Source organism: Manis pentadactyla, chromosome 4 (assembly GCF_030020395.1).
Source record: "Manis pentadactyla isolate mManPen7 chromosome 4, mManPen7.hap1, whole genome shotgun sequence".
Taxonomy (NCBI): Eukaryota; Metazoa; Chordata; class Mammalia; order Pholidota; family Manidae; genus Manis; species Manis pentadactyla.
In genome coordinates this window covers 23,321,068-23,345,451 of record NC_080022.1, presented here as the reverse complement: position 1 = coordinate 23,345,451, position 24,384 = coordinate 23,321,068, and the positions used below count along the sequence as shown (strand labels likewise).

General features: G+C 36.7%; 1 protein-coding gene and 1 pseudogene across 15 annotated transcripts in view; one reads left to right on the top strand and one right to left on the bottom strand.

Annotated features, from left to right (window-relative positions):
* Window positions 1-1,101: 1,101 nt before the first annotated feature.
* Window positions 1,102-9,478, bottom strand: LOC118912344 (60S ribosomal protein L7-like; annotated as a pseudogene).
* The window catches only part of PUM1 (pumilio RNA binding family member 1), a 142,851-nt gene continuing 127,823 nt past the window's right edge, over window positions 9,357-24,384 (top strand). For 11 of the 15 annotated variants that reach the window (XM_057499921.1, XM_036885150.2, XM_036885149.2 and 8 more), the window contains exons 1-2: window positions 9,442-9,567; window positions 13,651-14,024. In XM_057499921.1, coding sequence (XP_057355904.1) covers window positions 13,662-14,024 — 363 coding nt within the window. In that variant the 5' untranslated portion in view covers window positions 9,442-9,567; window positions 13,651-13,661. Of the gene's footprint in view, window positions 9,568-13,650; window positions 14,025-24,384 lie in introns of all 15 variants that reach the window. The other 4 variants (XM_036885147.2, XM_036885146.2, XM_036885145.2 and 1 more) reach the window with 2 other exon arrangements.

Here is a 24,384-nt window from a genome sequence, read left to right as displayed (position 1 = left end):
ACAGTAGCCCTATGAGGTAGGTACTGTTATTATGCCCATTTTTCAGATGGGGAGACTGAGGCACAGAGAGGTTAGACAATTTGCTCAAAGTTAATCAGGAAGTAATGTCCCCAGCAGCCTGGCTCCAGAGTTCACACTCTTAATGGCTACACTGTAGGGTTCTGAATCTGATTTGATTAGTAATACATTTTATTTAGGTGTTTGTGTTTCCATTTATCAGTGAAAATAGTTTTTACTTTTTCCTTTATTAGATTACCTTAAACTTAAAGAAGAAATTGAGACATAGTGGCATCTTGCTGCACTGATGGACAGTGACTGCATTGGGGTATGGGTGGGGACCTGATAATATAGGTAAATGTAGTAACCACATTGTTTTTTCATGTGAAACTTTCATAAGAGTGTATATCAATAATATATTCATAAAAAATTTTTTTGAGACATATTTTACCTACTGAAAAATTCACCCTTTTAAAATACATATTTCAATGGGTGTTAGTAAGTCACGAAGTCACACAACTATCACCACTATCTTATTCCAGATTTTTATCAACCCAAAGAGAAATCCTGAGCGCATTAACACAGTTACTCCCCAACCTCCTCTTTCTCCATCCCCTAGCAACTATGAATTAACTAGGTACTGACTGTAAAGCAAGACTCAAGATATCAAAGAATAAGTATCATAACATGTCACAGCACTTGTTAGAAGTTCCTAGTAAAAAGATAAATACAAATATTTGTATGTTTAGAAATTTAGAAAGAAACCTTTAAATAAGTCATGAGTCAAAGAAGAAATTACACTGAAAACTGAAAAATACATAGAACTAAATTACTATAAAGATACTACACTTAACATTTGTAGGATGCAGAGAAAACAGTCTCAAGGGAAATGTAGGGCTTTAAATATCTATATTAGAAAAGAAGAAAAGCTGGAAATTAATGAACTCGATGTAAAAGAAAAAACTGACAGAATAAACTAATAAACAGTCTTAAGGATATAATAGCCAAAATAATTAAGGGTATAAATGAATGAAATAGAAACAAAGTCAAAAAAGAATTTTCTTTTTGTATTTGAAATCAGTCTCTGTTTATTAACTGACCAGATTACAAAAATAAATTAGTTTTTCTAATAAGTCTGTTGATCTGGTCTTCCCTGTTGTCAGCACCTCCATCTTCTACAAAATCAGTGGTCTTTTTCTTCATTCCACCAAAGAAGATAATTTGAAGGGACACAGGAAGTTGTTGCTTCTCTGAAGCATTTTCCAGCGGTAGAGATCTCATAAATCAGATTCTCCATGCATGCAATGCCATATTCACCAAGAGAGTGGTGATTTTGCCATAGCCATGCTTATAGATCAGTTCATTCACTGATTTCAGGTTCGGGTATCCCCATGCTATATCTGGTTCCAAAATCCCCCATAGGTGAATTGAATGAAGCCTGCGGAGCTCAACAAAGATCTGGTGAAGATGAAGAATCTGCACCGCCTTTCAGACCTTTGAACTCATACCGCTGATATCCCTGATCCTGAATACATTAGCCAATTCGGGTGTCGCTGGTACAAAGACGTTGCCAGCTTTTCTTGACATTCTAGCCACTTTTGTACATCCGTCTATATTCCTTGTGATAGTGCTTAGCTTTTTCATAGAGGAGCTTCCTCCTTGCCTTTCAAAGCCTCTTTTGGGCAGACTTCTCAGATGCTTGTTCTTCTACCCTATGAAATTCCTCCGCTCTTTCTTAAGGGTTTCTGGCACAGCAGGAACCCTTGTCTTTCTTCTCTGCTGCGCCCTCCACTGTTACAGCTGGAAAAGAGGGGAAAAAAAAATTTTTTTTTTAAACTAGCAGAATTGACACATCTCTGGTAAGATTTAATAAGATTAATTGAAAAAGCCCACATAAATAATATTACAAATAAAAAGAGGATATAACTATAGAGAAAACAGATTTAAAAGATAGTAAGAGAAAACAATCATAAACTTTATGCCAATAAATTTCCAAATTTGTATGAAATGGATAACTTCCTGGAAAATATAACGACTGAAATTGATACCAAATTTAGATAAAAGAAGAATAGGGAAAGGATATTAAAGACCCATTTCGCTTGTGAGTGTGAGTGTAAAGTTCTCAAACAAAATATTAGTGAATAATACTCAATAATTAATAAAAGGTTATTTTACTTTTTAAAATGACCAGGTTGGGATTATCTCAGGAATAATATATCTACATGTTAGAATATCTATAGAGGTTATTCACTACATAACAGATTGAGGAGAAAAAAATACATATTTCAATAAATGCAGGAAAACTATTTGACAAAATTCAACATAAATTTGAAGAACAATGGTAACCCAAAGAGAGCACCTACAAAAAAAGTTCAAAAAATGTTATCTTAAATGTGGAAATTTTATAAACATCCCCTTTAAAATCATAAACCTGATAGAAACAGCTAAAGCAACAGCAACAGAAACAAACAAAAAAAACTTCCTGGAAATGGATATACATGCAATAAAAGTGCATTAAAAACAAAAGCAAAGCAAAGCAGAGTACAGGTCTTCAGAATAAGAGGAAGTTCAAGAGGGGGGAGTCATGTGAATGCAGCTGGGGGACTATGTAGTTAGATGCAAGTCATTACTAAAGACCTAAGTTTCACACTGCATGGTAGGTCTAGGGGAATTTACAATATTAGATAGATAGATAAACGATAGGTAGAATATAAAAGAGACAAAGTTCTACAAAGGAAATTCAAAACATGCCATGTAGTTTTAGAGAAGGTAGATATTTCATTAAATACCAAATGTACATTTAAAAAAATCATAAACCTGATATGCATGCCAACTATCACTATTTGTATGTAACAAAGTGATGGAGGGCTAGCCAGTGCAGTAAGATAACAAGAAATTCATGGCATAACTATTCAACTATTCAAAAGGAAGAAGTGAAATTGTCATACTCAGATATGAGTATTTTCATTAAAAACTACAAAACAGTCTATAGATTAATTATTAGAGTAATAAAAGAGTATAGAAAGGTAGCTGATTATAAGGTCTATATACAAAAGTCAATTGCAAGTCTATACCAGCAACAATAATATGATGTAATTATACAAAGAAACCATTAAAATAGCAACAAAACTATGACATGCTCAGGGATAAATTTAAGAGGTGTAAGATTTTTACATAGAAAAATTTTAAACTGTACTAAAGATACTAAAGAAGAGCTAAAAAAAAGAGCAAGAACTATTCCATATTTATAGTAGGAAGACTTAAATCACAAAAAGTCAATTCTCTACAAATTGACCTACAAATTCAATAGATTTTCAACACAAATCTGACAATACTGGATTGATAATCTGATTCTGAAATGTATAAGAACAGAAGACCAAGAATAGCCAAGACTAAATTTAATTTTTAAACTTATTTTATGTATTTGAAATTTTCTACAAGAAAAAGATTTTACAAATCTGGTCTGTTGGTCTTTTATTCTTAATGTAGTATAATAAAACTCCATATATTCATCACTCAACTTCAACAATTTTCAATTCCTGTACAATCTTGTTTCATTTATACCCTCTTCTACTTCCCCCACTCCAGATTATTTTGAATCAGATCCCAGACATTACTTCATTTCATCCTAAATAGGGAACTTGCTTTTTAAATGTTTTGACAACATAGCTGCAAGAGGAATCTTTTCCCTCACCAGTTAGATTACAAATGCATTCCAGTAAGATAAAACAGAAGTAGAAGTTAAATTGTGTTCACTTAAACATATTTTCAAATTTCTTTTCAACCTGGCAAGTTTAATAACACAACTAAAATTTACAAATAAACGCAAAAGAGATGGTGTTACCCTTTCTTTTTAAACAATACAGAAGAAAAGGGTTAGCAAATGGACTCTGGAAATGATTTATCTCAGTCGTGATGTATTGAATTTTAGCCTCAAATTTTGCTAAATGATTTTCATAATTATGGAAGGTTTTGGTCCATGATGAATTTTTAACGCCCAGGCATGATCAATTTTGTTACAATACCTGTAGATTATTATCCTTAAAAAAAAAAATGACACATACACACACATGCCAGGTATAATTTGGCATACAAAGTGAGATTTTCCCAAGAGTTATCTGTAAGAAGTAGTCAGGGATTGTACAAGGTAAGATGATGCTGGATGCTGGGTCAAATTAAAGAAAGAATTGAAAGTTTCATCCACCTCCATGGTAGCAACTTTATTCCTGCAATGATTACAATAACAGTATTGGAGACTCTCATGGAGAACAGTAGCCACATATTGATGGGGACACCAGTTATATCCTTCCAAATTGGCCACGAGAAAGCAGTGTGAGACCATCGACGAGGTTAAATGTTTCAGAAATGTCTCATCCAAATGTGTGATCACATGGAGAAATAATCCACTTTATTTTTCATCATCCTAACAGACCATGAAAGCCTGCATATTTGCAAATAGCTCCCTAAAGCATTTCTAAATATTGGCATTCCCATATGTTATTATATTCATTTTAAAAGGCAAATATTTGGGTAATTTTTCAGTTTTCATGATTTCCTCACAATATTGTAATGTTTTCCAGACAATGTATCTTCTCTCTCACAAGCAGGGTCACTTATGAATAATAATATTTATCTACATATCTGCCCGTGAAGAGGTAGTTTTGTCTGGTGAGTTTCAATATTTTTTTTAAAGTTCTGCAAGATCATATAATTGACCACTGGCATCTCCACAGAGTGTAAAGTGCACAAATCTTTTGCAGTTTTCAGTCCTGTGTTAGTATTTCCTTCGCTTTCTCTTAGAGGAGCCATGTGATTCTCCCTTCTTTTTCCTTTGGGTTTGCTCTGCAACTTTTTCTGACTTCTTGAGTTGAAGTGTTTGATCCATTTATTTTGAACAATTTTATCTCCTAAAAATATATTACAAATACATTTAAAATGATATATTTCCCTCCAAATACTTTTTTTGCTCTTCCCACAAATTTTGACATGTAGGGTTTTCCTTATTATTCATTTCTAAGTACTTTCCTTTACACTTTTTAATGCAATGGTTACTTAATAATGTAACTTAGTTTTCAGGTATACAGGATTTGTAGTTTTTTAGCCTTTGCTTTATAATGCTTCATTCTGGATATTTTCTTCTCATCTCTAAGTTTATCAATTCTCTCTTGAGCAGTGTTTAATCTGCTGTTAAACCTAGTCCATTGATTGGGCTATTAATTTCTATTGTTAAATATTTTCAAATTACAGTCTTTCCACTTGGTTGTTTTATATACTTCCCACTTTCCTGCCAAAATTATCAACCTTTTATTTATCTTCTTGAATTCCAGTAAACAACTTGATGTCTACAATAGCTGGCTTCTTTTGGCTCCTTTTCAATCGTTTTTTGTTGCTACTGTTTTTTGTTCATGTTATATTGTCTTCTGGTAGGTGTGATTGTTTTTGTTTGTGGACTGAGTATTGTGTTTGTACTGAGTCATTTGAGGCCTAGGTTAATGATTATCTTTAACCAAGAAGGATTCACTTTGTTTTTGCCAAGTACCTGGAGATACTGACACTCTAGGATCACCTTAATACAATTACAGGGTTTAAGACTGTTTGGAGCTGAGTTCTGGCCTCTGTAAAAGCTTGTCTACTCTATTCACCTTTGCTTTTAGGGTAGAGTCCTTTGGGCTCCCAGTGCAAAGTAAGAGTTGTTTACTAGATGCTCTGTCTCTTAGGCGGTTCTGGATTCCAATCTCTGTTCCCCTGTCTATCCAAAGCTGTTAAAAGCCTCACTTAGTCTCTTAGCTACCTCTCAGGAAATGCCCCACCTAGAAATGTAGTCTTTAATGTGGGGCTTATATTCCTCAATTTCTTTTATTTCCCAGGTCCTAGGTCAGAAATTCTTTCCTAACTTGTTAATTTTGTAATGATTTCAAGGAGAGATTTTCAGATTTTTTTCAGATTTTTTTTTCTTCAGTTTTACTAGTTTCCCTTGGTAGAAGAGTTGGTCAGAATTGCCTAGTCACCAATTCTGGAAACCGTCCCTCACTCCTACCTTCTTATGGGAAAAGCCCATAGTAACCAAGGTTTGCTAAGAAACAAAATGACAATGAAAATGCTCACTGTGTAACGATTCTCCAAACACCAAAACAATGAGAGGAAGTGCCACCCAAGAGAAATTTTACAAAATAACAAAAACACAAGTGTAACACAGTTGAAAAAGCAACTCAGACCAACACTGACAACAAAGTATCTTTGCAGAAAATTGGGAGTATTTTGCTTGAGCATGCTACATATTCAGTTTATGAATACCACCTGATAGTAATCTTTACTAGCCAATAGTAGCTGGCTGTAAGAAAGGATGTATGTCTGGCATTGAAAGGTGTTTGTCCATTCAGGGATTTGTTCTAAGATGTGGGCAAGGCCAGGATGGCTGAGTCACCAGTGAGCCTCAGACCATACTTTGAGAAGAACCACACCAAATGAAGAGGTAACATTTGAAATTGTTGAAGCAAGGATTTCTTGAGTGGCCTCAACTAAATGTTTCTGCCTTGAAATCTCTGTCGTTCTCTGGTTAGGTTACCATGGAGCAGATTAGGCTTCTATCGATTAGATTAAAACTCTTCCTCAAATCCACTCTAATCCTCACCCAGGCCAGCTTCATTAGATTTTTGTTTTTTAAAAACTCCTGAAGATTGATTATATTATCTATTATATATGGGTTTAAATAGATGAATTGTGAAGATTCCTGAGTTTTAGGGAAGATTTGACACCCTCCTGGCCAGACAACTCTCAGCAAACAAAACAGCCTTAGATAACACATTTGGATAGTTGCTAATCTGGTCCTTTCATTTCCCCAAGCCTCAGTTTTCTCATTTTAAGATGGGAATAATAACGTTGTCTATGGGGTTTTGGGGTTTTAAATGCAAGAATGAATACAAAAGTCTTAGCACAGTGGCACACAGGAAAGCATTTGATAACAGGACGTTCCATGTTCCATGAGTTTGTTGGAGGTGATGCTCTGATAAGTGTTATTTGGGGGCTGGGCAGGGCCTCAGGTCCTTTGAGAGCAATTCCTTCAGGGAAACCAGAGGTGGGTGACTAGTAGTCTGTTGGGATTGCAGCCCTTGATTGGGGAGGGGCCTGAATGTGGCATGGTACCACATGGCTGTGGCTAAAATAGTAATAGCATTTCTGTGCTTGAATAATAAAAGCTAAAGCTTAAAACTGAGGAGTTAATCATGGATCTTGGAATGAAATCATGGAGCACAGAGCCTGGTAAAATTCTGGAAACTTTGTAGTTTTCTCATGTCTGTTATGTTTCTTCCTCTTAGACGTTTTCCTATTATAGCTACTCAACACTTTCCAGTGTACTAGTCCCATGGGGCTAAATGCTTTATCTGCTTTGTTTCATTTAGTGCTTTTCTAGTAACCTCATGTTCCATGGAAGCTCAGAGAGGTTAAGTAAGTGATTTCTGGTCTGGCTTGAGAGCTAGATCTCTGAATACAATGTATTACTTTTTGGGTTGTTGAATTTGAGAGTTGACACTCTAAAGGGCTGTTGAATTCATTCATTTAACAAACATTTAACAAGCAATGATTGTACTCTGTACTGTTTGTCTCTGGGGATTCAGAAGGGAATACAAGACTGCAACTACAATAAAAAGGCTATATTTATTGCGTGCTAATTCTGTGTCAGGCAGTTTATGTATGTTAGTTAACTTAACCTTTGAAACCATGTGAGAAGAATATCTATATCTTTATTTTGCAGATGGTGGAGGTGAGACTCTGGGACTGGCCCGAGGTCACACAGTCCGGAAGCAGCAGAGCTAAGAGCCTTTAACTTTCAAATCTTGTCTTGTTTTTCAGAAATGAAAATTTCACTCTTATTTTTTATATAAAAATAACATTCTTTAAAAAAAGTTATACACAATTTAAACAAGCAAGTACTGGTTTTCTCGCAAAACTTGCCAAAACAGGTTACTAATAATCATTTAAAATTTGCCAGTGTATTTATTAGGAAAATATGACATTTCAAAGTTGCATTTCATTTATTATTTTTCTACTATTTTACACCTTTATTGAATATATTTCACATACCATAAGCTCCACCCATTTAAAGCACACAGTTCAGTGCTTTTTAAAATATTTTCAGAGTTGTGCAACCATCATTACATTCTAATTTTCCAACTTTTCAGTATGCTCAAACCCATACCTTCTAACAGGCCCTTCTCATTGCCTCCCTCAAGCCCCTGCAACTCAACCCCAGGCAGTTCTCTTTATGTGTTTATTGGCCATTAGTGGTTTTATGTCTGTGTCTTTTGGATTGCTCTTTTTAAAATAATTATATACATTCTGTGTTTAGTTCTATACTTATGAAGATTATCCATTTGTCTACCCATGCATCTGCAATATTTTAAAGCTGTTTTCTCATTTGTTTTACTTTGTTGGTGGCATTTCTTTCTGTACAGAAGTTTAACTTTCTTTCGATTTTTAAAATGATTTATTGATTTTGATTCATTTATAAACATTTTCCCTCCTCCAATTATAAAGCTTTTCAACCTCCTATATCCTCTTCTGGTCTTTTATAGTATTATGGTTTGCCTAAGTTTCAATCCATCCTTGGTTTAGTTTGAGATAGAATAACTATATCTTATCACATACCACTGATTTGAAAAATAACTAATCAAATTTATATTCATTGTCGAAACTGGACAGAATGACAGCAGTTAACACCGACTGAGTGCTTACAAACAGGATCGGCTTTACGTTTTTGGTTTTGGATTACTGTTCTGCTATAGCTGTCTTGGAATTCGTTAACTATTTTGAACAGGGATCCCTGCACTTTCATTTTGTGCTAGATCCGCAAATTATGCAGTGGCCCTCTTTACAAGGCCCAGGCACTGTCCTAATCATTTTGCATTATTTAATGGAATAATAATATGCCATATTATTCCACTTAATCCTCATGGCAATTCTGAGCCGTTCTCATTTTCCTCTTCAATTTACAAATGGGGCCGTGGAGGGGGTTAGATTAAATAAGGCCACAGAGCCAGACAACTGCAGCAAAGGGGTTTGAACCCAGCAGCTTTCACGCCAAGCAAGTAAACGTCCATTAACACTGCAGGCTGTTACAGTCTGGGGGTGAAACTGGGAGGGCGCGGGGGTCCAAAGGGTCCCTCGGCAACTCGGTCGAGCATCACTGCTCCGACCCCGTTGCCCACCTCGGTGCGGTGCAGGACTGGACACCGCGCCGCACCCGGCCTTCAGCCCGAGGCGGCGCGCGCTCGCCTAGCGGGCGGGCACTCGCTCGCGCAGCGGCGGTGTTGCCTGCGAGTTTCCCAAGTTCACACAGGCCCTGGGTTGGCATGGCAACCAGGCAACCTGTTCCAGAGCCGCCAGCCTTCTCCTCACATGCCGCCGCCGCCACCGCCGGAGCCGGGGGCCAGAGCCTATCCCATGATGCACCGCGCCAGCCCCATCCCCAGTGGGCCGCCATGTTGTCGGAGTGAAAGGTAAGGGGGAGCGAGAGCGTTGGAGAGAGAAGATCGGGGGGCTGAAATCCATCTTCATCCTACCGCTCCGCCCGTGAGTATCCGCACTTTACCGGCCCCAAACGCTGCTCTGGACCCCCAGCCAACAGACTGTCCCTTTGTATTGGTGTTTGAGAGAGGCTGTGGGGGTGAGAAGGCCTTTGGAAAAGCCGCCCGGGGCCCTGGTTGAGGCTTCTCACTCGCTGTTCCTAGTACATGTTTTGGAGTCAGCAGCAAGGCCCCTATTGTTATCAAAGGCGGGAGGGGGTGGGGAGCGGGGTGGAAGCGAGGAAAATGCCTGGGGTTTAGGCCCTGGCCGGGGGCACAGACGTTCCTCTACATTTCTGTTCGGTCCCTTTGGAGACCCTGAAGATTGATGTTGCTCTTCGGGTTGCTTTTTTGATGGGTTTGCAAAGCCCCGAGTCTTCTCTGTGGCCACGAAGTGTATTTCTTTTCCACCCTGGATTTCTTCGACTTCTTGAGCTTCCGTGGCAGTGCTGAAGCAGGAGGAACAAAAAAATCGCTTTAGAAGCAACCGTGGTCCTTGTCTACAGGCGAGACCCACCATGGGGGAACTTTGCGAACCTTAAATGTGGAGAAGTGGCGATCAGGAAGTTTCAGATCGCTTTTTAGTCTCCTGGGTACTTGTGGCCTTTTGTTTCCGTGAGAGCTTATGTTTTTAGTGGGTTCTTCCTCTTTGATCCTCCGGGTGTTGGTGCGTGTCTGTCTTAACTCAAAAGAGGGGTTCACCCCTCGGTAGTAGGAAAACAGATCCACAATACTAGTTTCAGTCCTTAAGGACGTTCTTGGTAAACATAGGTAATTTGTTATACTTGTCTGTACCACTCCCACCTCAAGTGAGGAATACTCTCCTGTAACTTTTTCCGCCCCCCCGACTGGAAGCACCCTCCCCCCAGAGGAAAAAAACCCCACATGCGGGCGCGCACACTCAACACGATCAGGGAAGGTTTTATCTTCCCCATAACTTGAAGGATTGTTACTCTTCATTGTCCAATTAAGAAAACACAGTTTTTAGTGGTCGGCATCAATGCGTTCACTTCTTTCTCTTTTTGGGATCTTGAATGAGAGTTGAAGGAGGCTTTGGGGGGTTCTGTTTTAATGCCGGTTACTTCTGAAACAATAGGTTTGTAGCTTTAGCTTTTTGTTTGCTTTATGAAAACACATGAAAGCTCCAAAAGCCTCCTCCAAGATATGTGGCTCTCGATGTAGTTTTAGTAAGCAAAATAAGCATTTTGACCCATTGCTACTTTTACCTTTTTAAAAACACTCTTGGGGGCTGTTGATTGTTTCTATGGATCTTTGGGAAATACTCATTGGATTCTGAACTTCGCGTTAGTATTTTGCCTTCAATTTGACCAAGGCCACAGCTTTTTGAAGCTGGGTTTGAAGTTAAGTTTGGGTTTGATGACCTGTTCTAAAATAAATTTATGCCACAACATTTTTTTTCAGTATGGTAAAAATAAACACTTTTAATCCACTAAGCATTAAAAAAAAAAACTGTGGAGATAGATTAAACCGTATTTTGTTTGAAATAAAACCTGCTAGTGATATTAAAGAACTTGATTATACAGTTGGAAAACTTTGGAAGAGTAACTAGAATCAGCACTTCTATTTTGCCTGAAATACTTATTTTTACAGTGTGCCATTTATTAAAAAAAAAGGTCATATTTCAGATACAAGTACCTCTTTAATGGGTTCTGAGAATCCTGTAAAGGCATTAACAATTTAAATGTTTTCTAATATTTAAGTGATTTCTTTATTTTTGTGCTGTAGTTGCCAAAATACTACAAAACTACACAAGACACGTGTTAATTGCTTAGGTATTTGCTCACTTTCAAACTGTCTGTTCTGCCAGGTTTTCTCTTGTTTGAGAAACTGCCCCTCCTCACTTGGTCAAGCAGGAAGTCTCAGGGTATACCGATAACTTTACAAAAGCCAGTTGTTTCGTTTGAACTTTTTTATAGGAATTCTCCCACCCCCAATCCCTTGTTAGAATGAAGTTGTGTTCAGTGTGTTTCAGTGGTAAACACCTTTTGCATATGGAAATCTTTGTTAGAGAAGTATTAGGGCAAATTTTTTATTTCAGGAAAAGTTGCATTTGTTATTTTAGGAATCTTGGTGAGTGGAGCTCCATTGCCTTAACTGTTGGTAATTGAATTCCTGGGGTCTCAGCATGGTGGCTTTACATTTATGAAAAATTTTTTATCTATTATTTTATTTTGATTGGAAAAGAATAACCTTGTGAGGCATAAAGGAAAGATTTCTTTTATTTTCTAGATGAGGAAACAGGCTCAGAGAGGTTGCTAAGTTAATGGTAAAACTTGGGTTTTGTGATTCCTAGCTTGCTCTAGAACAGTGTTCCATTAATAGTCCCTTGTAGGAGAAAATGGGACTGGGCTACTATTGGTAATAAGAGAGAAACGTCTTGGTATGATGAGAGACTAGACTTACTGTGGTGATCATTTCGAAGTGTATACAAACATCGAATCATTATGTTGCACATGTAAAAACTAATATGTTTTATGTCACTTAACACCCTCAATAGAAAAGATAGAGACAGTGGGTTCTTTTGAAAATCAATTGGAAAGGCATTAGGCTGGTTAGCACTTTGCAAAGACCTATGATAAACACAGCTGTGGCTTTCTGTTTTCGATACTTAAGCATGAACACAATTCTATTCATAAAGTAGTAATTATAGTCTAGAAAGCTAGACTACTCCAGTACCCTGGTAAGGTTCAGATGGATTGGAATTGTTAACAAAGACTAGGCATTCCAAATTAGGCTTTGAACAAATTCCAAATTCCATTGTCTTCTACTTCCGCCTTCAAAACATGAATTGTGAGAAGCCAATGTTTCTTTATCAGCTTTAATTATTATTCTATAAAGAAATAATTTAATAGATTTCTCAAATTTTGAATCTTCTGGAAATGTCAAAGTAGTGCTAAGATCAGGAATTTGTATTCTGAAATTGGACTCTAGTGACTATGGGCAGATGTCTTCTAATGGGTGACTGATTCATTACTTTGTAGCAAAAAGTTTTTTTAGCACCCACAGGTTCTATTTATGCAAATGTAGTTTGTGATTTAAGAAACATTTAAAAAGTTACATTTCATAGTAATATTTTGGAGATTTTTTTGTTGCTCTTTCCAGAGAAGAGTAGTAGATACAAGTGTTGATTTACTAGGGAGTACCAAGGGTTGATACAAAAAACTGTTTGGGTACAAAATAGATGTAACTTTGAATCCCGCCTTTGCAACATACTAGCTGAATAGCCTCAGGCACATCAAATAGCATTTCTGTAGTGTTTTCATCTGTAAAATAGGGAAGATTAGATAATGTCTGCAGTATATTTGCCACAATTACTGTGTTGAGGCATCTTTTTTTACAGTGAGACTTTGTTCACTAGTCAAGTGTTTGAATTTGGTTTGGCTTTGTTTATAGGAGTCAAGGTACTAATGGAATAATGATGTGATTACAATCATAATTGTAAATTACTGGTAAATTCCTTGAAAAAATTTCCCCCCATCAAAAGCAGCTGAGGAGAAGGTTCAGGCTAAGAACATTTTGTTGTTGTTCCTGATAAGGGGGCCTTGTTGTTTCTTCAAAGAGCATTCTATGAATGTTGGACATTTTAAAGGGTTCTTTGAAGTTTCAGACAATCTTAGTCATTGCTACTTAATTATATATGGGGTTTAGATTTTTGTTTGTTTTATTGGCATATGTCTACTCCAGCTGTTTAGTTATGTTTTATAAAGCTCTTGTTCACTTAAAAAATATTTGCCACAATAGGAAGAGGAGCCATTGATTGAAGTCTGATTCTTTTACCTTTGATAACAATGTATGTTTCCCTGAAGTTGCCTTATTGAGTCCTGATCTCAAATACCTTGTCAGAGTGCCTGCCATGAACTACATTTATTTACACACACACACTCAGCAACTTAAAATAGAGGTTTCAGTTTAGAAAGTTGTGTATATATTATAAAACGTAGGTGCTTTCTGAAACTGGGTGTAGATGGTGTATTGCAAAAGACACGGGACTCATTTTCATCTCCGTGTGTGTCAAGCTATGTTTTAAAAAATGCAAAATTTTAAACATTTGTAACCTGTCTGCCCGTAGGTGTTGGTGGAATGAGCGTTGCATGTGTCTTGAAGAGAAAAGCAGTGCTTTGGCAGGACTCTTTCAGCCCCCACCTGAAACATCACCCTCAAGAACCAGCTAATCCCAACATGCCTGTTGTTTTGACATCTGGAACAGGGTCCCAAGCGCAGCCACAACCAGCTGCAAATCAGGCTCTTGCAGCTGGGACACACTCCAGCCCTGTCCCAGGATCCATAGGAGTTGCTGGCCGTTCCCAGGACGACGCTATGGTGGACTACTTCTTTCAGAGGCAGCATGGTGAGCAGCTTGGGGGAGGAGGAAGTGGTGGAGGCGGCTATAATAATAGCAAACATCGATGGCCTACTGGGGATAACATTCATGCAGAACATCAGGTAAAAAAAAGTTTACTATTTCAGCTTTGAAACTCATAATCGCTATGCATTAAGGATATCTGCTTTCAATGAATGCCTTTAAAAACCTAAATTGTTGATTTGGTCTAAATAGTCACTTGTTTTAAAGGATGATTGTTTTAATATAGTGATTGGGTCATTTTTCATTATGGTGCTAAATAATAAATGACCAGTTCATTTAAAAAAAAAACTTAAGACTGTATTAATGTGCACATTGCTTTTCTGTGTATACTTTTTTTTTTTCCCCAACAGAAAATACTGTTTTCCTCGACATGATTTTTTAAAAAACTGTTTGGCCTGCTCATAAGCTGAATACAATTTTAGAGCTTTTCCTGTTGGGTGTGGGTGACTTGTTTTTAGGATGTTATAGTTGAAAGTAGTAAGAAGTTGATAACAAATTAGCTGCTTAAGTGAAATTTATTTGAACTGGAACTGATAAATATCTAATGTTTTGTGTCAGAGTGGAATGGTTGTGGCTTCTAGGTTTTAACCATCTTCTTCTTCTTCTTCTTGTTCTAAGCACTTGGCTTCATGTGATTCATTTTAACATGCTTGCTTTTACTAATCCAAAATCATAGCCTGGAATCACAGCATATTTTACTGAAAAAAGTTTAGTCTGATCTGTGTTTCCTAACTTCTTGATAGTGATGAAAGGATTAGAATGTTAATCAGGCTGTTCTTTGAAATTGGTACAGGTTGAATTAGCAGAGGTTCATTTTTTATTGCCAGTGTCTGAGTACCAACTAGCAAAAACAACTGACATTTCTCACTAGGCCTCTAGTGCTTCTGTTCTGCTTCAGAAACAGATCAGGCACAAGTACACTTGCAAATCTGAATTCTCATTTGTGCTTCCCTGACTCTTCCAAAAGAGAGGCAGCCCATGTACCATAGTTCTTTACCATAATAGAAACGAGGTGAAATTTATCTTCTTATTTAACAAATTTATTGAGCACATTCATCATAGGTCTTTGGTTTACTGGAGCAGTCATCAATATCAGCACTGCTTCATTAGCAGATACTATGTGTAGGTGAGATACTAAGCAGAATGAGGTGTAGGGGGCTTCTTGTGCACTTAGTTTTTTAATCTTTATTATATACTTATTACTTATTCTGGTGCTTAGTGGTAAAAATGACTTGTATTTACTTGTACTGTGTTTGTTTCCTATCTGTTTAGAGTCTTGGAGGTGGGGATAAAATCTTACTCATCTCAATATCCCAGTCCCCTGGAATTTGGCATATAATAGAGCTTTGGAAGAAATTTATTGAATGCGTGAGTCTCTAATCTTTTAGCCCTCTAAGTTGGAGAAAAAGGACGTTGTCACAAAGATAAGGACCTTGAATGCCAGGCTAAGGTTTAATTCAGTAGGCAGCAGGGTTTTTCAGTGTGTGTGTGTATGGAGTGGCTTTTATCTAGTGGTGTTTTGGGAAGATTGAGTTGGCCATAAGAGATTGGAGTGGTAAGGGCCAAGACTAATTAGGTAACTGTTCTAACAGCCCTGGTCAGTAATCCAAGGAAAAGAGGGAATGGGACTGAGAAATGCACAGTTGGTGATTGAATTAGAAATCTTAGGGCCCTGGGAAAATGAAGTAATAGAGGAAAAAGAATACAGGAGGAGTTTGGGGATAAGGTGATCAAGTGTGGAAGTGTCCATGCTGAGTCTGAGATGTAGGCAGCTGTACATGTAAAGAAAGACCAAGGTAGTAGGAGGTGTTTGGTTCGGATGGTATCTCTAGGAGCCTATAATTTTTGCCTTATTGTGCTAAGCATTGTTTAAAAATCATAAACATTGGTTTTTGAAATCTGTGTTACAGATGTTTAAAATCTTGTGTTGGCTTTCTAATGATAGGCTGGTGGGTAAAAGCTGGGAGAATCAAGGTGCTCAGCCTGGCTGTTGCTAGGTGAGCAAATCAAACTCTGAATCAGTCCTTGGCAGTACTCTAAGATCTAAAACCTGGTTGTGTTGTCCAAGGCAACAAGTGTTTATTGAAGGGCTTACTCTGGGCTCTGTCTTATGCTGAGTCCTATCATAAGGAATCACATCTGACTTACTGAGCAGTTTTCTCCAAGTCATTTAGCAAATCAAAGTTAATGGTAAATGGGAAAACCTGTTCCATACCCAGGAGGCCGAAACCAGTGACCTGACTTGGAATTGGCACTCATAACAACACAATTCCGTTATGCCAGATACATGATATAATGAACAGCTTTAGGGAAACTCAGGGTAGTTGCTATATTGCAGATATGGGCCACCCACAAATTGTGTGCCCTGAAATCATTATAGTGTGTTGTGATTTACTCGCTTTTGATGTTGATCTCACTTCCTAGACTGAACTGTTCTAGGGCAGAGACTATTGTGTTTTTCATGCCCCTTTCCTAGGAGGTATCTGAAAATTTTTTTGTGTTGATTGAATGAGGGAAGACCACAAGTTCTTGAGATGTGCACTCAGACAAGTCAGTGGATCTTAGAGCTCAGCTGTCCTGGTGGGGAACACATGGCAACAGCTAGAGGCCTCTTGGACAAGCAGCAGTGGTGAATATAGTGTAATTGAAGAGTGAGGAGGCATTTCTTTAGATGGAGAATCACTGCCCTCATCAGCCTCTGTTACTGATTGGAGGAGGGACGGGATGTCTGATTAAGTAGGAGTGCAAGAGGTGGAGAATAACTGATGATGCCAGAAACATTTATTGAGCACTTAGTTCTAGGTACTGGGCTGTATATTTCCTGTATTTAATCCTCAGAACAGTGGTATGAGGGAGGTAATATTCATTTTTTGAGAGATGAGAAACTGAAGCTAGTTACCAGGTAGAACCTGGTTTTGAAATTCAGTCTTTGTGATTCCAGTTCCCATGCTCCATAGGAATAGTTCTAGTGTTAAAAAGTAAACTGTACCAAACCAAACAACTACAACAAAGTAGCACATTCCAAGGTCAAAGAATTGTTTGCGATAATTTTGCTTGGATTTTAGAAACTTGATAATAAGGATATGAATACAAATAACCTTGACTTTTCCGCTATAATTGTAGGAGTCCTGTTTTTCCCACAAGAACAATAGTGCTAAAGTTCTTTTTTTTTTTTTCGGTTTGTTTTTATTTAGTTTTACTTATTTGTTCAGTTTTGTACTTTATTCTTATAATTTGTTCTTTTATTCTGCTGTATCAGTTGGCCGTTATAACTGTTCAGTGGGCCTGTTTCCTTAGCCCCTTTTTAAGAAGGCATTTTGGCATATTGTAACAAAATTTAAGATGAAATTGGCCTAATGCTTTCACCATGAGCTGGTGAAGTAAATTATATTACAGACTGATACCAGCCAGCAGTGTTGGACGGAAGGGAACTGCTTACTGTGCCAGGGACTACATACACTTCTATCATTATTACCCCCTTTTATGAGCAATCACTGTTTTACACTTACAAAACTTTTTTTTACCTTTTGAAGTTAGATTTTCCTGATGTATAAATTCTTAACGTCTGAGTTTTCTGCCCTTTTAATGTGAGCCCTATAATCTGTGCTGAAATATATGTATATATGGCTGATTTTTAAAAATAAGTTTTATTTTCTAAGTGTAAAACTTGAGATAAATAGCATAAGGCCCTTGAAATAAATGTTTAAAATGTGTTGAGGTAATATGCAGGACTTAAAAATCTTGCAAACTGAGATATTTAAAATTAGGTGAAATTTAGAAATGATAAAATATTTTGAGGCAGGGAAAGGTGTTCAGGTTTGTTGGTATGTTTATTTAAAAGTTGCAACATATGCAAACTCTTTATGGTCTTTCTGTAGTTATTTGTCTTTTTTACCCTAAGAATATAAACATACTAAATATCACTTGTTTTAGTGCATGAAATTACTGTATTTGGTATAGTTAGAAATCTCAGTGCCCCCATTTTTGGGTGAAATTGAGGTCTTTTGAGGGGAGTGAAGGAAAGAAGTTCCATGAAGTTATTTTGGGGCCTGTAAAATTTACCCAGTGCAAGTAAGACAGTGGACATGGATCAAGATACTAGAAAACACATCTTATCCTAAGTGAAGAATATTAATTTAAAATGTTGCCTACAAAATAATTTGCATATTTATTTTAACAGAAGTTTTTATAACTTAGGATCCTCTTTTTTTTCCCCCTGAATAAAAAGGTTTCATGCAAAGCCCAAGGTCAAGTCTTTGACATGTGATTGTTTTATTCTTTTATTGTGAAATTTGTTTTCTCTGTAAATTGTTGTGATAAAGTGGGTGATGAAATAGGGCAACATTTTTTAAGGTCCACCAGTTGAACTAGGGCCTCTGTACTGAATTTTAGGTGGCAGAGATAGACAGAAGCTCTGCTTTGGAAGAAAGGAGATTTAGCTTTCTCACTATGCTACTAGTAGTCTTTTGTTAATAGACTGTATCAGTATCCATCGTAGACTAATAGCCAGTGGGAGATAGTTCTAGATAGTTAGGCAGAAATCAGTGGTTGGATCTTCTCTTTGACTCCATTTGTACCCCCTTTTTTTTCTCTTGGTGTTGCCATCTTCTAGTGGTATCCTGACACCCACCCTGACAAGTCTGTCTTCTTTACTTGCCAGTAGCTGTGAGCTTATCCTTATACTTTTAATTAATAAATGCTATGTTAAACTGGGAAGGAGCCCCAAGTATTCTCCTGTGCTGGGCATCTTGTCATTCCTGGAAGATCTTTTTCTGTTGTCCCTGATGAATGATTTCTGGTATATCATGAATCTCTTACCTTTGTGGGTAGATAGCTTAGATGCCTCAGCATTTGGGGCCATTGGTGTTCGGTTAACATCCTGCATTAAAGCTGAGTGATCCGTGCTTTCATACTTTGCTATCTCTTAAACCTGTACTTCTACAGACTTACATTATGTATTTGGTCAAAAGGATCATCAGCAGGCCTTTTTTGACTATAATTTTAAGAATTATTTTTCAGTTTCAGTGTAAAAAAATATTAGATGCTCTTCTCTAATGCTGTGTGTGATTGTATGTGCCTTCTAGATGGCAACTGGCAGAGGTTTATGATATAGCTTCACTTGTTTTGTTTCAAAATGTTGTTGGTATGGAATTAAAAAATTATAAGTGGTAATGAAATGTAGTGAGAAAATAGGGTATATCAGGAAAATGAAAGAAGTAAATTTAAAATTTAGACATATGTACCCAAGTGATAGATTATAGAATTTGCTCTGGGTGTCCCTGTTGCCAAAGGAAAGAGGGAAATGGGGAGATAATTTAGTAGCAAAAAATACAGTAGTTACTTTGAGCTGTGTTTCAAATTTCAATTTTGGATGTAGTTGAAGTAAACTATAAATTAATTTGATGATATTTTCATCACACCTCTGTACTGGGAAAAGAGACACATCTTTTGTGCATATGTCCATTTTTCTTTCAAGCAACCACATTTGCAGAATACTTTTTACAGGCTGAGCCTAAGTACAGAACTATGCCTCTTGAGTATTGTGAAAAGAATACTTAAAAAAGAATTTCTAGCCCTTGTTTAGACTCTTATCTATTGACTCTTGAGAAATGGCTTAACATTCATAGAGGAACATAGGACTGACAACACAATGCCAAAGAGAGCATTAAGTGCTGAGGATAGGGTAAATAATAGTTTTTGTTTTTGTTGAGGGATTTCTGACCCCCTCCTTCTCTATTTTTCACATTCATTGAATTTATCTTCTGGATATAGTAAGAGCCATAATAGGAGTGTGGCCTTCAGCTTAGTAGACTGCTCTGGTATTTTGCTCCCTGCTGTGAATATTGTGAGAAGTGATGGTCAGTGATTGGCAATAGGTTGGGTGAGTTTAATATTTGGGAGTTTGAAGAACTTGGGTTTGAAGGGGGTACATGGCACTTGTGATAAAACCTGCAGTTGAAGGGAGTTATTGGACCTCTGCCAGAGGAATGAGTGTTCTTCATGTTTTTTTTTTATGCAATATTTTTGGAGAACCGTTGGTTTTAAAGTGCCTTATTAATGGTTCCAGAAGATTTAGCAGACATAGTTTGTCTATTTATTGCCTTGTATTAAATGTTCTTTATGGTCAAAGTATATTTCTTAGTGTTTTTGTGAATCTCATCAGGAAAATCATACGTTTGTGGAAATTGGGGGTGGTAAAGTTCTATAACTGTTTTGTGTATATATAATTCATCCATTTAAAGTGTACAATTCAGTGGTTTTTAGTATATTCACAGAGTTGTACAGCTATCACCACAATCAATTTTAGAACATTTTCATCATCCCCCAAAACCTGTGCCCAGTAGCATTCATTTTCTCACCCTGGGCAATGACCACCAGTCTATTTTCTGTGTTTATGGATTCATCTATTCTGTAATATTCCTTTGTAATAATGCAGTGAACACAGAGCACATACATCTTTTTGAATTAGTATTTTCTTTTTCTTTGGATAAATAGAATTGCTGGATTACATGGTAGTTCTCTTTAATTTTTGAGAAACCTCCATTCTGCTTTCCATAGTGGCTGCACCAATTTACATTCCCACCAGTAGTACACAAGGGCTCCTTTTCCTCTACATCTTTGCCAGTACTTGTTTTTTGTCACTAGCCGTTATAAGAGGTGTGAGGTGATACCACACTGTGGTTGTGATTTGCAATTCCCTGATGATTAGTGGTGATGAGCATCTTTTCTTTCATGTGTCTGTTGGTCATTTGTATGTCTTTGGAAAAATGTCTGTTCAGGTCTGTGCATTTTTAATCAGGTTGATTTTTTGGTGTTGAGCTGTATGAGTTCTGTATACATTTTGGATATTAATCCCTTATTGGGTATACCATTTTCAAATTTCTTCCATTCAGTAGGTTGCCTTTTCATTTTGTTGATGGTTTCCTTTACTATTCAAAAACTTTTTAATTTGATGTAGTCCCAGTTGTTTAATTTTGCTTTTATTGCCCTTGCCTGAGGAGACAGTCGATCTGAAAAAATATTGCTAACACTTATGTCCAAGAGTTTACTCCCTATGCTTTCTTCTAGGATTTTTATGGCTTCAGGTTTTATATTAAGGTCTTTAATCCATTTTGAGTTTATTTTTGTATATGGCATAAGAATGGGGTCCAGTTTCATTCTTTTGCATGTAGTTGCCCAGCTTTCAATATCATTTATCGAAGAGACTGTCATTTTCCCATTGTATATTCTTGCCTCCATTGTTGTAGATTAGTTGTCCATATATGTGTGGGTTTATTCCTGGATGCTCTGTTCTGTTCCACTAATCTTTGTATCTGTTTTTGTGCCAGTACTGTACAGTTTTGATTACTATAGTTGTGTTTGAAACCAGGGAGTGTGATACCTCCAGCTTTGTTCTTTTTTTCTCAAGATTGTTTTGGCTATTTGGGGTCTTTTGTAGTTAGATAGAAGTTTTAGGATTATTTGCTCTAGTTCTGTGGAAAATGCTATTGGTATTTTGATAGAGATTGCACTGAATCTGTAGATTGCTTTGGGTGGAATGGACCTTTTAACAATGTTAATTCTCCAGTCCATGAGCTTGGTACATCTTTCCATTTCTTTGTGTCATCTTCAATTTCTTACATTAACCAACCAGGTCTTTCACCTTCTTAGTTAAATTTATTCCTAGGTCTTTTATTCTCTGATGTAATTGTGAATGGGATTGTTTTCTTAATTTCTTTTCTGATAGTTTATTATTGTATAGGAACACAACAGATTTCTATTTTGTGTTTTACAATTTTACTGAATTTGTTTGTAAGTTACAATAGTTTTTCGGAAGAGTCTTCAGGGTTTTTCTATATATAGTGTCATGTCATCTGCAAATAGTGAGTTTACTTCTTTCTTACCATTTTGAATGCCTTTTATTTCTTTTTGTTATCTGATGTCTGTGGCTAGGACTTGCCAGTCCTATTTGAATAAAAATGGTGAGAATGGGCATCCTTGTCTTGTTCCTGACATTAGAGGAAAAACTTTTAAGATTTTCACCATTGAGTATGATGTTTGCTGTGTGTTTGACATATATGACCTTTATTATGTTGAGGTATGTTCCCTCTGCACACACATTGTTAAGAGTTATAAATGTGCCAGTGCTTTTTAGAAACAGAGGTTGGGAAAGTTAGTTACCACAACTTTTACACCATGGATTTGGAATTTTTCCAAGTGACAAGTTTTACTGGAGCTAGGGGCAACTTTTCTTCTCTACCTATAAAAAAAGTAACAGCATAAATAAACTTGCTTACAACCCTAGGAAGATGAATGCTTAAATTCTAGAGAACAGGTGTTTTCAGGGAACTGCAATCTTTAGATGTCATGAATATACAGTCAGTTGATCTGCTAATGACTAATATTTCTGTTAAAGTTTCCTGAGGACTTTAACAAGGGAACAGGTCATTAACCTAATTCTTGTTATTAAAAGCACTATACCTGCTATTAATTAAAAAACATCCTGTAATTTACTAAGAATTTGCTCATTAAAATTGTTCTTTTGTTCATTAAATTTGTTCTTTTTTCTTCTATTTGACCAAATTAGGGAGATACTACTATTGTGGGTTAGAAGCCTAATAAAATACAAAACAGTGAAATATATCACTCTTTCTTTGAAGAAACTGAACATTACCATGAGGGGAGGAAGGAATTATAAAGAAAGTTGTTTCAAAATGAGAATTTCAATGAGTGTCTATATTGAAATGAGTGCTGAGGTGGAGCTATAGTGTGTTTGGGTGATACAAACAGATCAGGTGCATAATTTTATGTTAGATACAATTCCCTGATTTATTAATTTATTATCTAGAACATGAGCTTTAAGCTCTACGTATCCATTAAGAGTGACATAATGGAAAAAGAACTGGAAGGAAATATGGCAAAATGTAGCTTCTATTTTGTGGGTGGGAGGTTGGTTTCTTCTTATAAGTTTGGTGTTTTCCAAATATGAAATCCTGAAATTTTTATAGGTTAAGAAAGAAAGAAAGAAAGAAAAAGACAAACCTTTTACCTTCTAAGAGCTTGGTTTAACATATTGAATGAAAGGCAATTGGCTGATAACATTTCCGGTGGAATTTTGGTGTTGGAAAAAGTTTTGGAAATCATCTACTTTTTTTTTAATGCCATCATCTACTTTAATTATCTCTTTGAATAAAGAAAATGTTAATGTATTGGACAGAGAGGTTTCTAGGATATGTTGAGTGTGTCCAGTGAGATCTACAGTTAGTTCTTAGTATTAATAATGATGTGTACTCCATAAGCTGTGTGCTATATCTAGTCTTTTATTTTTTTATTAAGGTATCATTGATATACACTCTTTTATTGAAGGTTTCACAAAAAAAACAATGGGTATTTCATTCACCCTTACTATTAAGTCCTCCCCATACCCCGCTGCAGTCACTGTCCATCAGTGTAGTAAGATGCCAGAGTCCCTATTTGTCTTCTTTGAGCTACACTGTCTTTCCTGTGACCCCACACACCCCATGTGCACCAATCATGATACCCTACAATCTCTCCCTCCTCACCCGCCTTTCCCCATCTCTCCCCTTTGGTAACCACTAGTCCCTTTTTGCGTCTGTGAATCTGCTGCTATTTTGTTCCTTCAGTTTTGCTTCGTTATTATACTCCACAAATGAGGGAAATCATTTGGTATTTGTCTTTCTCTGCCTTACTTATTTCACTGAGCATAATAGCCTCTAGCTCCATCCATGTTGTTGCAAATGGTAGGATTTGTTTCTTTCTTATGGCTTATTCCATTGTGTATATGTACCGCATCTTCTTTATCCATTTATCTACTGATGGATAGTTAGGTTGCTTCCACATCTTGGCTATTGTAAATAGTGCTGCAATAAACATAAGGGTGCTTATGTTTTTTTGAATCTGAGAAGTTGTTTTCTTTGGGTAAATTCCTAAGAGTGGAATTCCCGGGTCAAATGATATTTTTAATTTTAGTTTTTTGAGTAACTTCCATATTGCTTTCCACAATGGTTGAACTAGCTTACATTCCCACCAGTAGTGTAGGAGGGTTCCCCTTTCTCTGCATCCTTGCCAGCATTTGTTGTTCTTAGTCATTTTGATGTTGGCCATCCTAACTGGTGTGAGGTGCATTTCTAGTCTTTTTATATGATTTGAAATCCCAGTGGCTCAGTTAATTTTTATCATTTCTGTTTTATGGGTGAGGAAATGCAGGGTCATAAAAATGAGGTACCATGTGTTAAGATTATATAGATGATATATGTTGAAGGTGATTAGCTCATGCTCTTTCCACCAGACCTATCTGTTTAGAAATGTACTATTTTTCATAATGTAGAAGTCAGCTTTCCCCTAACACAAACACGCAGTCTTCTTTTTCACATCACACATTTTAAGTTCTGCTTGCTGCTCATATGTTTATATTACAGACACCAGTAAGTTTAGTTTGCA